The 14,755-nt window shown below is 36.7% G+C and overlaps 1 protein-coding gene across 1 annotated transcript; it reads left to right on the top strand.

Moving 5' to 3' along the window:
* The first annotated feature begins 1,481 nt into the window (after positions 1–1,481).
* LOC140155898 (ADP-ribosyl cyclase/cyclic ADP-ribose hydrolase-like) lies at positions 1,482–10,102 on the top strand. The gene is made up of 7 exons (XM_072178903.1): positions 1,482–1,751; positions 3,609–3,738; positions 4,733–4,963; positions 6,966–7,045; positions 8,379–8,471; positions 8,918–9,004; positions 9,969–10,102. Exons 1-7 carry the CDS (start codon positions 1,561–1,563, stop codon positions 10,081–10,083), a joined length of 927 nt encoding a protein of 308 aa, XP_072035004.1. The 5' UTR covers positions 1,482–1,560; the 3' UTR covers positions 10,084–10,102.
* The last annotated feature ends 4,653 nt before the right edge of the window (positions 10,103–14,755 follow it).

The raw sequence follows: 14,755 nt of genomic DNA, 5'->3' as shown, positions 1-14,755 counted from the left end.
TTCACGACCTTTATATAACCCGACATTTAAATGTTATTAGAACGTTTTGTAAAAACATTTTAAGAACATTTGGTGTTTGCTGGGTGCAAATATTTTAACATAATGTTATTTAAGTGTTGACAAAATATTTGGCCAAAAATGTTTGCAAAAATAGTTTACAATGACATTTCGAAAACATATTGTTGTAGTGCGTTTTCATACAAAACGTTTAAAACGATTTCATGACCTTTATATAACCCGACATTTTAATGTTATTAAAACGTTTTTACCTAAACCAAAACCCAAAATATAACTTATTTAAAACGTTTTAAAAACGTTTTTGTGTTTGCTGGGTTCTCATTGATCATATCGGCTTCGTCTGCGATACATCAGCTCTACACGAACTACGGAGAGTTGTTGATGGATGTTGGAGCGGGTGGTGCGATTCAAAGAACAAGTACTGGTTGGCGTTGGTCGGTGGTTGGTAAGCCGCAGGATCTGTGCTTTATATGGACCCATCCGGTTTGTGGTGTAACAACGTGTTCAGGAAGCTTTATAAACCTCTCTCTCTCTCTCTCTCAAATTGTGAATTTGATAGGCGGACTGACACTGCACACTGTTGAGATGTCGTGTGAAGGTCGTCATTCTTTAACACCAATGTTATCATCCTCCTATCTTCCCCAGTAGAAGAGCTTGGCAGGAGAAGTATTGATAGCCTCTTGTTCAAATGCTTCCATGATTATGTAAGCGACTATAGCGGGCTACATGGAGAGCCCATCGCTGCACCCTTAATTTGTTGATACACATAATCTTGGGACAATGAATTATGTTGTCGTCAACACAAACCGTAGCAGTTCCACAATCCCAGTTCACAATCTGAGACGGGATAAGATATTAAAGTTCTTTCATGCAGGGTGGTGTCATTCTCAAATCTCGTTTGGATTTGCCAAACCGTTTGGATTATGTCTAGCTCCAACGCCTCCTCCAAGTGCGGTGGCGTCATGAAACCATCCTCATCATCGCTGAGTTTGATACCACCAAGTTTGTTGAAATTCTCAACCAGAGAGGTCTTGGCACAGAAATTGGCAGTTTCGTCTATGTGGATGTTGGGAAGACCATGATTATACCTGGCAGTGGTTTCCAAGGTCGGATACATTTTGCAAAATTCCAGTTTCGAGAGAGCCACCACCGTTCAATTTTCATCTTCAGAGACGATATGATCTTTCAGTTGAGTGAGAATAGAGACATTTTTCTTTTTATGCTTGCTGGTGGTATGGGATAAAGTTTCAATTTCTTGTCGGTGGTGGTATCATTTAAAATTTCGTTTGATTTCTTTATTTAGATTTAGCGGTGTTATTAGTGTCGAGGTCAATGATCGTCACCGCTTCCTTTATATCTTCTTCCGTTACAGATTTTCTAAACAATTTACAAAGTACGGTTCACACCAACTATTCACAAGGAGAAGTAAAAGCTTATCTGTGTAGTAATTATTAGGACTATATTATGTTAATTTAACTCATAATTTCAAACTATCATACTGTATTGTCGATCTATCTGGATAGTGTTGTGTCATCAAACATCATGTTTCACTCAATGTGCCGTCGTTACACACCAATTATCCTCCAAGTTGTTTGGATACTTTGCACTATCAGTACATGCACAACGTTCACTGGTAATGGTACAACAAGCGGTATCAAAGACATATTTCTTGGCAGATGTGCGGAGGTCAAATCTGGGCTGGTTAACCCACAGCTTAATCAACAAGAATTACGGTAAGTAATGCAGAGTCGTACCGACCGGGTTGCAGGGAGGGGGCAAGTTTCCCTGGCTCGAAATACCCGGACAAATTTGACCAAAAGTTGCGACGTGCATAGGCCACAGTTGTTATAAATTGTGACCTATTTTAGAGTTAAAATTTCACATTTTGCGCGCTTTGCGCACATTTGTCCATTCACCCACCGATATGCTCCTCATATAGGCCTAATAAATCGCAAAAATCTTTTATATTCGTATCACCTATACACAAAGACACATACACCCACCCAACCCTACACCAAACACACCAATTGCACGTCAATAATTAAAATGATAATCAATGTTTAACCACATTTGTATTGGAATGAAAAAGAGCAAGGTACAATAACTTCATGTGGGGAAACAAGTAAAATACAGATTAGATCGTATGTATAAAGTTCAAGTCAAAAATTGAAGGCAAGTTCAAATTGAACTCAGTAGCAAACAAGACAGCAAACTCAGAACAAAATAAGCTGTGTCTTAACTCAATGGGAGCAAGTTTACTATAGCATGTTGTTCTCGCTGTTTGCTTTTATATTTTGTTGTCTGTCCCTGAAGAAGAGCAATTTATCTGCTCGAAAGGTCGGTTTTTTTTTTTTTTTTTTGTTTTGTTTGTCTGCTATGTGCACAGTGATTTTCTTCATTTCCAGTGTACTTTTGCAGACTTGTAGTGTGAGTACTTTTTCTGAGTACGAGTACGAGTACGAGTACCTTGGCCATGAGTACGAGTACGAGTACGAGTACTTAGCCATGAGTACGAGTACGAGTACGAGTACAGCGAAATTATAACGCATGAGTACGAGTACGAGTACTTAGGCATGAGTACAAGTACGAGTACGAGTATTGATGCATGAGTACGAGTACGAGTACTTAGGTATGAGTAGGAGCACGAGTACAATTACATTGATGAGTGGATCCACAATGACCACTGACTGGTATCACTTTCACCTCAAGTGCAGTAATATTGTTTTATGTACTGTGTTCCATGGATCAATGATCAAGAAAACAGATTATTGATTTTCAGCAGATATCTTTAAAAGTCAAGTGTAAAATGACAAGTTGCAATTTAAGACATCAGGGAGATTTAAAGAAGTGTAAATAATTATAAGACCAAGTAAAAATAGGCGTATATATAAATGTTTCTTGTCCAGGCCTTTTTTCAGAAAGGATGAGGGAGGGATTTACTATTTATGTTGAATTTCCAATACCAGATATATTACCGATCTTGTAAAAGAGGAGGGGGCCTTGAATTTATTAATAAAATACAGTCAGATCTATATGTGATAGTTTGATAGTAACAACTTACAGAAAAACTATCATGAGTATTTTCTACGAGTACGAGTATTTTTTCATGAGTAAAGTTTCAAAAGTAACTTTTGTACTGTGTTCCTAGACATTTTTGTGGTGTGGCCTCTGGAATTGGCAATTTTTGGCCATCGAACTTTGCCTGTTTTTGTGCACTGATTGTTTGGTTTATCGTGTCTGTTTATATGCACATTTTCATCACTCGGTCTAGTGCACTTTTGTATTCCCATTGATCCTTGTTGTTTTTGCAGGTTTAGTACTTCTTTGGGCCTTGGAACTGGCAATATTTGGCTATCGAACTTTGCCTACTTCCTATGCCTACATTTGCTGTTTTGTCCCCCCCCCCCTTGCATACGGTCTAATTACTTGTTTCCCCACATCAAGTTCGTGTACCTTGCTCTTTTTCTTTCCTGTTGCTCATATTCAAGGTATCCTCTTGTATCATTTAATGATCCTTGATGTGTTTTGTGTCCTCGTCCGTTGGATTCACCACTACCAACTTGTTCATATTTGCATTATTTTAACCAAAGGAGCAAGAACTGTACACATCTTTGGGAATTATTTTACAATGCATTCACTAACACATATCCATGCAATGTCACAAGTGAAGCGTTCGACGAGTTTGTGGAAGAGGCGTCCGTTTCAACACCTCCAAATAAGGTAACACAGTAACTACTAATTATATATAGATAAACACAATCTTTAGTTCATCTACTAGAAATCTAAAAAATAAATTAAGGGGAAGAATTTCTGTGTAAAATATAATATCGAAATGCAACAATACGCAATGTTATGTTTTGTTATATGTAATTTTATGTTATGACCGAAAACAGGGATATGAACCCAAACATGCTACAGATGCTATAATAACCATTTGGTATAAAAGAGGTCAACATGCTCTTAAAATATTTTGGACTTTTTTGTTGTTGAAAACAGCCTATAGTTACTCTCTCATTTACACATTCGCACATCGCCCCTTAATAATGTTTTTTATTGCATTTTGGTTGTTTAAAATTATTCAATGAGGGTTCAATTTTCTGAGACAAGGATGGTTTGTAAGATTTGGTCTTTATTATGTAATTTATGAACTCACTTTGTTTACATACTTTGGGCGGACAAAGTGTAATGCGAGATACATTCCCCGTATATCTAGTAATACACTTGAAGTTGCTCCATGTTTTCTATCATCCTTAGTAGACACATAAGCTCAACTGGTTAGGACACTTTCTGTTTGAAGAAAAGTTTGAATTGAAATCACATCTTTTTGCGTAATGCGAATTATACCAGTTTTCTCATCAGTGTCATGCTCAAAGTAAAATACCGTTAGATCAAAGCCTTGAATGTTGTGTCTGTTAGAACAAAAACTGAAACAGCAAGCCTAATATGAAAACCACTGACTTAAAAAGATGTAATTCGAGTTACCATGGAATCGCTGCCCTTATGTAGGCCTATGTGATGTGACGTGATGTGATGTGATGTGATGTGATGTAATGTGATGTGATGTGATGTGATGTAATGTAATGTGAGGTGATGGCCATGTAAACACTGATTCACATTCTAGATCATATACGAATTAGTTTGAGCAAAATTGTCCATGTATATGTACACGAGGTCCTCAATCATTGTCATAACTGGTATATTTATTTACATACAGACATTACTGTGGGATGGCTGGGAGATGTATGACACAGTGAGAGCGTATGCAAATGAAGCAAAGAGGAGAGTTCCTTTGTCTTATCTCTTCACGGGTTATCTTATAAATCTGCTCATATTTTGTGGCCAAGAAGACAGTCCCGGTTTCAATTATGACGTTTGCCCCGATTGGGAGGAATGCGGAGTCGGAGTGGGTCCTATGGATGGCTTTTGGGCTGCAGCATCTCGCCAAGTAAGTTTTAGAAAAGTTGTGATTTGTAATTTCCGACAATTTTCCAACTGAATTGAGTAACCTTAACATGTTAAGGGGGTACTACACCCCTGCCCAATTTTGTACCTATTTTTGCATTTTTCTCAAAAATTATAGCGCATTGGTGACAAGTGAGATATATATATTATAGGGGCAAGGACTACAGCTACTGCACTGGAAATTTTATTTCAGCATAGACAACAGTTGTGGAGTTACAGTCAAAAATGAGGGAAAACCAATATTTGATCAATAACTACTTGCTTTGAGTTGCTGAATTTTCAGTGCAGTAGTTGTAGTCTTTGCCCCTATAATATACATATCTTACCTGTCACCAATGCGCTATAACTTTTGAGAAAAATGCAAAAATAGGCACAAAATTGGCCAGGGGTGTTGTACCCCCTTAAAGCAAAAGTATAATCAGATAATGAAAGTAATAAGGACGAAAAATAGTTGTAATCGAAAATGTCGTTGCCCGGGTGTTGATCATACTGATTCCTGTCAATGGCTAAGTACAAAATGATTACTCCTCAAAGACAGGCTAAAGGAGTACATGAAATGATAAGGAGTACTTTTTTCTTCTTGACCTCATTTTGTTACCCAACCACAAAATGAGATATGGTAAACTGTTCTTTGTTTAAAATATTTGTGCAAGCGGATATTTGAGACCATATTTTAAAATCAAAGTCGGAGCATTTGGAAATTTTGGACCCATGTGGAGCCCAATATTTGACCGTTTTGCCTCTAACTCACTTACCTGTATGTCGGAGATTGGTTAAACCATGCATGTATTTTTCTTAATCCTGATCATGATTTGCTTATGTTTTGACCAATTTCCTCTGCATTCATCTGTTGAAATTATGTCCAGGTCAAACCATATATTGACTGGACTATCATGTGTGTAGAAAGTACTATGACAATATAAAACACACAATTAGATAGCTATTTTTTTAGATAACTACAGACTTGACATTTAATATGGAATACTTTTTCGCAAAATTCCAAGACTGGTCTGGTAGAGGTCTGCATAAACGCCACGGGCTAAATATTAATTGGGGTTTGTCGAGAGATGGTGTAAAATAAGTGTATGACAGAAAATGTGCTTTCCATGAGTCACATTATGGCGCTCATAATGTAGTGAATAGGCATATAATGGCGGATTTACGGAGACTGAATTTGATTTTTGTGCGGGTAAAATTTCTGAATTTGAGCAGCATTATTCTGATATTATCAAATTCATTGAGGTTTGAGGCGATTTTACTGAACCCGAATACCAATAAGTGTTCGTTTGAACTGAAATTCACCTGTGATTTACCAGTTTTGAAAGTGGGAGGAGCTTTAAAAAATATGGCTCTTAAAAGTGATACGCACTCAGAAAGTTTGAATAGTCCCATGGGGCCAAATGTTATAAACTTACTGTTCACAAAGAAACAGTGTAAGTTCATTGGACAACTAGGAATCCACACAGTTGTTTTTGTACCGTAAGTTTATAACATTTGACCCCAGGGGCCATTCAAACTTTCTGAGTACGTACAGCTTCTAAGAGCCACATTTTAAGCTCCTTCCCTGTTCAAAAACTTGGTACATTGTAAGTGTCTTTCAGCTGTGATGAATGCCAGTTGCTGACGAAGTTTAAAAAATATCACCTCAAACCCCAATAAATTTGATAATAACAGAACCATGTTGCATAAAGTCTGAAATTGTGTCCCCCACAAAGCTCAAATTCAGCCTCCCTAAGTCCGCCATTTTAGGCAAATTCGCTACATTATGAGCACCATAATGTAAACATATGGAAAGCACATTTCCCATCAAACAATTATTGTACACCATCCTCGACACACCCCAATTAATATTTAGCCCGTGCTGTCTATGCATACTCCGTCCAAACAAGTCTTGGAATTTTGCGAAAAATATTCCATATTAAATGTCAAGTCTGTAATTTAAATTCAGTTGGCATAAAACTTAAATCTGTTCTTGTTATCTCCAGTTTGGCAGACACGCCAATGGTGACATTAAGTTGCTACTCAATAGCAACAGACCAGGAGGGTCTTTCCATACAGCCAACAGGTAAGTTATTTAATAATGGTCGCAATGTGGCAAGGTTTTATTTATGTTCGTTGATGATGCCTGGGTAAGTCAACTAGAACTAAAAACAAAACAAAACAAGGTTTTAAATTTAAAATAATAGTAAGGTTTGTTTAATGTAAAAAAGAAATAATGATTAATTGATTGGCAAATCAATTAACTGCAAATAACGGATTTCCAGATGTTCTTTGGAAAGTCTTGAAATTGCAGTTGAAATGTAGTAAAAATGAATTATTGCCGAATTATTGCAGATAACTTGAACGTCGTAAATACTGTAGCTAGCTGAAATGTCGTATAGAATGTCGCAAGGTGCTCGTGATCCTAGCATCCTCTTTTTATGACATTGTTCAGCAGATATCCACGTAAAAAGCTTATTCCCAAAACTTCAGTTATATTCCGACTTTGCGTTTGCGAGTTTTGCATGATTATGTGTATTTCAGTGTTCCAACGTAATTCAAATTTGACGATATTTTTGCTAAACAAATTAATCTGCAAGAAATTCTTTGTACATAAACATTTTGCAACCAGAGGTTTCCAGTGGTACAAAAATTTCAACTTTTTTTGAGGAAAGGGTGGAATTGAGGCTGTGGATCACGAAATTTCCTTTTAACTAAACACTATGGAACAAAATTACTTAGAGAAATGTTCGTTTAAGGGATCTAGAATGAGCGTTTTGAGCGTTTCGACAGTATTATTTGTGGGACATGAGAGCACATCAGACATATCGAATTGCATTCTGAATACGAAGAATGTCTTTCTGATATCAAATAATTTTCAGTTTTTGAAATTCACGATATAATACAAATTTTATGACAAAATTATCACATTTTGATATATAACAGTCCTCGAAGTAAATTTTATAAATATAATGATATATTCTTAAAGTGTATGTAGCTGGGAGGAAAAGCCGACGGTCAATTGAAAATTTTGACCTTTCATATTGAAGATATGGATTTTCCCCCCCAAAAGACCTAATTTTTTTTGGTGCATATCTTCAATACGAAAGGTCAAAATTTTCAATTGATCGTCGGCTTTTTATCCCACCTACATACACTTTAAGTATAAATCATCAGATTTATAAAGTTTACTTCGAGTATTGTTAAATATCAAAAATATCAATTTGTAATCATTTGCCATAAAATGTGTATTACATTGCGAATTTCAAAAAATCTAAATTATTTGATATCATCAGGTCTTTCTTCGTATTCAGAATGCAATTCGATATGTCTGATGTGCTCTAATGTCCCACAATAAATACTGTCCAAACGTTCATACTCCATCCCTTAAGGAATAGTAATAATTGTACTTCTTGCAGTTACTTGGCTGAGTTTGAGTTGCCTAATTTGGATCCAAATAAAGTGACGAGGCTTGATATTTATCTTGTAACGTTCCTCGGTGAAACACCAGGGTAAGTGCTTTTTGAGATTTTGAGAAAGAGGAGGATAGGGGGGGGGGGCGGAAGAAGTAAAGAGAAGGAGAGATAAAGGGGAAGATTGGGAGATTTTTTAATCTGAGGATAGAGCAAAATCTTTAAACCAAAAGAACCCATACATATTGCGAAATATAGGTTTTGTACATTTGGACACGTGTCGGGTGTTACGTGTTACCGTCTGTGAAATATGCGGAGAAACTTTACCAGTTTGAGATGACATGCACGTGTTTGTGCATCAGTTAAAATGATGAGCAGGCCTAATATTACAGCAGAAAATTTATGTTTATGCAATATTGCAATGTAAAATTATTACTGATTATTACTGTTATTCCCTTACGGTGAATCGCAAAAACTTAATTTTATACCAAAAAAATCAACAATACTTGAAAATAAAATGACTTTTTAAAAATATATTATAATAGTGATACTTGTGAATCAGGGACGATTCCAGAGTTAAGAAGAAGACTCTCAAATAAAGGCATCCACTATGAGTGTATTGAACAACCAAGGTAAAAATTGTTTATTCTTAATTTGTATTCGACGAAATCATAATGACAAATACACAGAAAAACGTACCCAACCACAATTAGATCCTGTATGTTGTTATTTTTTCTTTTGTCGACACATTGTGTGAGGCTACCCCATACTCAAAATTGCCGCTACAAAACACCCATGTAGCTCTGCATGTAGCATGTGTGCTGATCTTTGGTTGGTATAATTGGAAATAATAAAGCACCTCGTCTAATTTGGTCCTATAGCGTTCGCGTTGCCCGGTTAGGTACCGATAATAGAAAGAGCGATCGGTACCTGGGGCACCGATAGAGCTAAAGGACCAAATTAGACGTGGTGCCTTTAAAGTATTGGCTATTATGTAAAGCAATATTGTAACATTTGCCGAGGAGAACATATCAATGTTTTTGAACAGTCTGATTTTGATAACTTTAATAAACTAACATATCCTTCAATTTTAATCAAGGCTTTATGTACTGTAATTGTGACAAAATCTGAGATATTTAATAAAATGACATGTCCCGTCGTTTTGTTCATGCCTGCGCGCATGATGTTGATAACACTGTACGTACATGGCATACTGGGTGTCAATAACACATCAGAAAGACCGACCTCAGTCACGATCGTATATCGACGGAGTGACACGCATTGGCGACATGGGCACTGGAATTGAATAACAATTTTCTTTGTTTTGCCTCATTTGTTCAACTCAAAATTAAAAGGGGCATATCTGACAGTGAAAACTAATGTTGTTGTTATGGAAATGTGCAATATTACTTTAAATCGTTTCAATGTTAAGTTAGGAATGCCGTACTTGAATTGTGTTATTAACGCAGCCTATACGTCAGTTTCAAATTGTCAATGCCAAAGGAATTTTTAAAAATATTACAATTACACCTTGATATTTTTAGTGTTTTTGTAAAACATTTTCTTAATGATTTATATTCTTCTGCATTTTCTCAGGGAAATTCTTCACCTCCTCTGTGCAGACAATGTTGAATATGAAGAGTGCCAATTCACCTCCTCTGCGCAGACAACGTTCAGTGACAGTATGGACAATGCCATCCTAATTCTTTAGGCTCATGAAGTCTCCCGGACCGGTTGTGTGTTGCTAATCTTCGAGTATCGAGTTTAAAAAGGGGTAGGCCTACTGTGGATAGGTATTAACCTCGGGGTATTACCCTCCCGAGTAGGCCTACATTGATACCAGAATGACTAAAATTAGACTAGGGTTAACTTATATATAAACCGGGATATATACACGTTACCATTATATTAAGGGCTCGTGGATAACGAGAAAAAAGGAAAATCTGCATCAGAAAATTCAAACTAGAAAATCGTTCATTTTAGCATACTTCAAGTTTCAAACTCGAAAACCTGCAAAATGAGCCTACTTCGAGTTTTATACTCGAAAATCTGTAAAATGTTTAATTTTAGAGTTTCATTTATACCTATTATAATGAAAAGCAAACTACTTCACATCATATTAGATTAACCCTACTCTAACGCAGGGGATGCATGGTACCGTGGTATCCAACTCCCCTTACGGATGACTTTAACGTAACCCTAAAACGCTTTTATTTAGTTTTAGCACCCTCTACTTTTCATATAGCTCGAAAATCGTTCATTTTGGCATACGTCGAGTTTCAAACTCGAAAACCTTTAACATGAGCCTACTTCGAGTTTTAAATTCGAGAATCTGCAAAATTTTAAATGTTCGAGTTTCATTCATACCTCATAATGTAAGGTAAACTAAATTTACTTCAGATCATTAGATTAACCATATAGTCCAACGAAGGGGTGGTATCGTGGTATCCAGCCCGGGATCCAACACCCCAACAGATAAGTTTACCGTAACCCAAAACGCTTTTATTTAAGCTTTAGCACACATTTCTTTTGTGCATGCGCATGTGCGAAAAATGTATCATTTGTAACAGGAAAGTTTAACTCGAACTTCGTTCATTTGAGCGCATTTCGAGTTACAAACTCGAAAACCTGCAAAATGAGCGTTCTTCGAGTTAAAAATTCGAAAACCTGCAAAATGATTAATATTCGAGTCTCGTCCATATTTACTATATATGAAAGGCAAAATACTTCAGATCAATCTAGATTAACATTTGGCCTAATAATATGTGTTTACCACTTTGATTAAGGGCCGCATGTGCGAAAAGTGTATCATTTGTAACAGGAAAGTTAAACTCGAACTTGGTAGAAATTGGCCTACTAACAAAGGGGATCTATTCATATTCACAACGACCATTGATTGCAATTTATTCCGTGCTTGAATAGATCTAAATCTTTCAGGGCGGACATTTCATGGGTAGGACATTCAGTCTCATTACACCAGTAAAACGTGTAGTCAAAGGTATAGAGAAAGTGATTGGCTTGAAACATCGACCATAATGTGGAATAAAGTGACATTTTTACCTTTCAGGTAGTGATTCCACAATGGTGTTGTGTGATGTGCAGTAGTCTGCATACAGAAGGGTTATCTGATCTTACGATTGATTGCAATGGCAGAATCCCATAGGAATCAATTGTAAGATCGATCGCAACCCTTTTGAGAAACAGCCCCTGTTACATTTTTTCCTTGCATAGCTTTGCATGTTGTAGCCTAACACAATAAGTGATATGTGGAGCTTTAGATGTGTAATGTGACTTAACTTTTATAAAATATGTAAAGTGGAATGTTGCATCTAATCATGGTCTATTAGTACCACTGATCATGCTCCTGAGTTGGAGTAGAAAAAAGTCGGGCAACTGACCCGCGGTTGGGTGAATCACATCTTGCACATGATATAAATTCTAATGTAACCCCTGGAGGTAACCTTATTTACTGGATGATTTATATTTTAAGTTGATGTTGTTTACGAAAATGTGTTTTTAGTGAATGACTTTAATAAAAGATAATTATTAACTCTAATCTGCTGTGTTTAAGTTATTTCTATTTTTCAATTGTGCCGAAGTTAAACACGTAAAAATGAGCGCAGAGGATGTCCCCAACAGCTAAATGAAAGCAAAGAGTGCTAAAGAAAGGCGTTTTGGGGTCACGAAAAATATCCGTTTATAGAGGTAGATAACATTTAACATTTTGCAGATTTTCAAATTTTTTAAACTCGAAGTAGGCTCATTTTAAAGGTTTTCGAGTTTGAAACTCGAAGTATGCCAAAATGACCGATTTTCGAGTTTGAGTTTTCTGATGCAGATTTTCCTTTTCTCTTATCCACGTGCCCTTAATATATATAATGGTGAATGTACATTTAAGTTAACCGTAGTCTAATTCGGCCATTTCTTGTAACCTCTCACGAAGAGGGATGTTTGCCAACCACCCTCAGATTTTCAAAGTCTGTGGAAATCGTCGTGAGTGGCCTCCACCCCTTTACCATGTTTACCAAGGGAAGATTCTTTATAGGCCTTCCCTGTTTTGCATCAACATGAGCGCAAAGGATGTCCCCAGAACCCACAGCTATATAAAAAAAGAAAGAAAGTATAGGGTGATAAAGCTTAATAAAAGCGTTTTGGGGTTACGGTAAAATCATCCGTTAGGGGGTCGGATACCATGATACCTCCCATTCGTTTGCCAGGGTTAATGTAAAACTGATCTGAAGTAGTTTGCCTTGCATTATGATAGGCATGAATGAAACTCGAAAATTGTACATTTGCAGATGTTCGAGTTTAAAACTCGAAGTAATCTCATTTTAAAGGTTTTCGAGTTTGAAACTCGAGTATGCCAAAATGAACGATTTTCGAGTTGGAGTTTTCTGATGCAGATTTGCTTCTTTTCTCGTTATCGACGTGCCCTTAATATAATGGTAACATAAGTTAGCCCTAGTATAATTTATCCATTAGTTGTAACTCTCACGAACATAACTAAGGGGATGGGTGTTTGCCACCCGCCCTCAGAATGTCTATTGAAATCGTCGTGAGTGGCATCCACCCCATTTACCCGAGGGGAGATTAGGCCTACCCTTTTTTGCAACAAAATGAGCGCAAAGGATGTCCCCAGGCCCCAAATAAAAGGTAATGGGTGCTAAAGCTAAATAAAAGCGTTTTGGGTTACGGTAAAATCATCCGTTAGGGGGTTGGATACCACGATACCACCCCTGCGTTATAGTGTTAATGTAAAATGATGTGAAGTATAGTAGGTATAAATGAAACTCGAAAATTGAAAATTCTGCAGGTTTTCGAGTTTAAAACTCGAAGTAGGCTCATTTTGCAAGTTTTCGAGTTTGAAACTCGAAGTATGCTAAAATGAACGATTTTCGAGTTTGAGTTTTCTGATGCCCTTTTTTAATGGTAACATATATAATATAAGTTAACCCTAGTCTAATTTAGCCATTATTTGTAACACTCACGATGGGGGGGGCATCCACCCTCAAATTTGAAATGTCTATGGAGGTCGTCGTGAGTGGCATCCATCCCTTTACCCGAGTGGAAGGTTTTGTATAGGCCAACACGTTTGGCATCAAAATGAGCGCAAAGGATGTCCCCAAACCCCACAGCTATATAAAAAGTAAAGGGTGCTAAAGCTTACTAAAAGCGTTTTTGGGTTAGGGTAAAATCATCCGTCATGGGGGTTGGATACCACGATACCACCCCCTGCTTTGGACTAGGGTTAATCTAAAAATGATCTGAAGTAGTTTGCCTTACATTATGATGGGTATAATGATACTCGAACATTGAACATTTTGCAGGTTTTCGAGTTTGAAACTCGAAGTACGCTCATTTTGCAGGTTTTCGAGTTTGAAACTCAAAATGCGCTCAAATGAACGAAGTTCGAGTTTAACTTTCCTGTTGCAAATGATACATTTTTCGCACATGCCGTCCTTAATCAAAGTGGTAAACACATATTATTAGGCCAAAGGTTAATCTAGATTGATCTGAAGTATTTTGCCTTTCATATACTGTATACAGTAAATATGGATTTCACTCGAATATTGATCATTTTGCAGGTTTTCGAGTTTCTAACTCGAACTACGCTCTTTTGCAGGTTTTCGAGTTTGTTACTCGAAATGCGCTCAAATGAACGAAGTTCGAGTTAAACTTTTCTGTTGCAAATGATGCATTTGTGGCACATGCGACCCTTAATCAAAGTGGTAAACACATATTATTAGGCCAAAGGTTAATCTAGATTGATCTGAAGTATTTTGCCTTTCATATACTGTATATAATAAATATAGATTTCACTCGAATATTGATCATTTTGCAGGTTTTCGAGTTTTTAACTCGATGTACGCTCATTTTGCAGGTTTTCGAGTTTGTTACTCGAAATGCGTTCAAATGAACGAAGTTCGAGTTTAACTTTCCTGTTGCAAATGATACATTTTTTGCACACGCGGCCCTTAATCAAAGTGGTAAACACATATTATTAGGCCAAAGGTTAATCTAGATTGATCTGAAGTATTTTGCCTTTCATATACTGTATATAATAAATATAGATTTCACTCGAATATTGATCATTTTGCAGGTTTTCGAATTTTAACTCGAAGTACGCTCATTTTGCAAGTTTTCGAGTTTGTTACTCGAAATGCGCTCAAATGAACGAAGTTCGAGTTAAACGTTTCTGTTGCAAATGATGCATTTGTCGCACGTGCGGCCCTTAATCAAAGTGGTAAACACATATTATTAGGCCAAAGGTTAATCTAAATTGATCTGAAGTATTTTGCCTTTCATATATAGTAAATATGGATTTCACTCGAATATTGATCATTTTGTAGGTTTTCGAGTTTCTAACTCGAAGTACGCTCTTT

Source organism: Amphiura filiformis, chromosome 6, assembly GCF_039555335.1.
Source record: "Amphiura filiformis chromosome 6, Afil_fr2py, whole genome shotgun sequence".
NCBI lineage: Eukaryota > Metazoa > Echinodermata > Ophiuroidea > Amphilepidida > Amphiuridae > Amphiura > Amphiura filiformis.
The sequence above is the reverse complement of the archived record's forward strand: the minus strand, read 5'-3'. Positions and strand labels throughout refer to the sequence as shown.

Excerpts from the sequence above, each read along its gene's own strand:
- LOC140155898 (XM_072178903.1), top strand. The coding sequence starts at position 1,561 with ATGTTTCACTCAATGTGCCGTCGTTACACACCAATTATCCTCCAAGTT. Across the intron at positions 4,964-6,965 it reads GGGCTGCAGCATCTCGCCAA|TTTGGCAGACACGCCAATGG; the intron begins GTAAGTTTTAGA and ends TGTTATCTCCAG. Across the intron at positions 9,005-9,968 it reads GAGTGTATTGAACAACCAAG|GGAAATTCTTCACCTCCTCT; the intron begins GTAAAAATTGTT and ends GCATTTTCTCAG.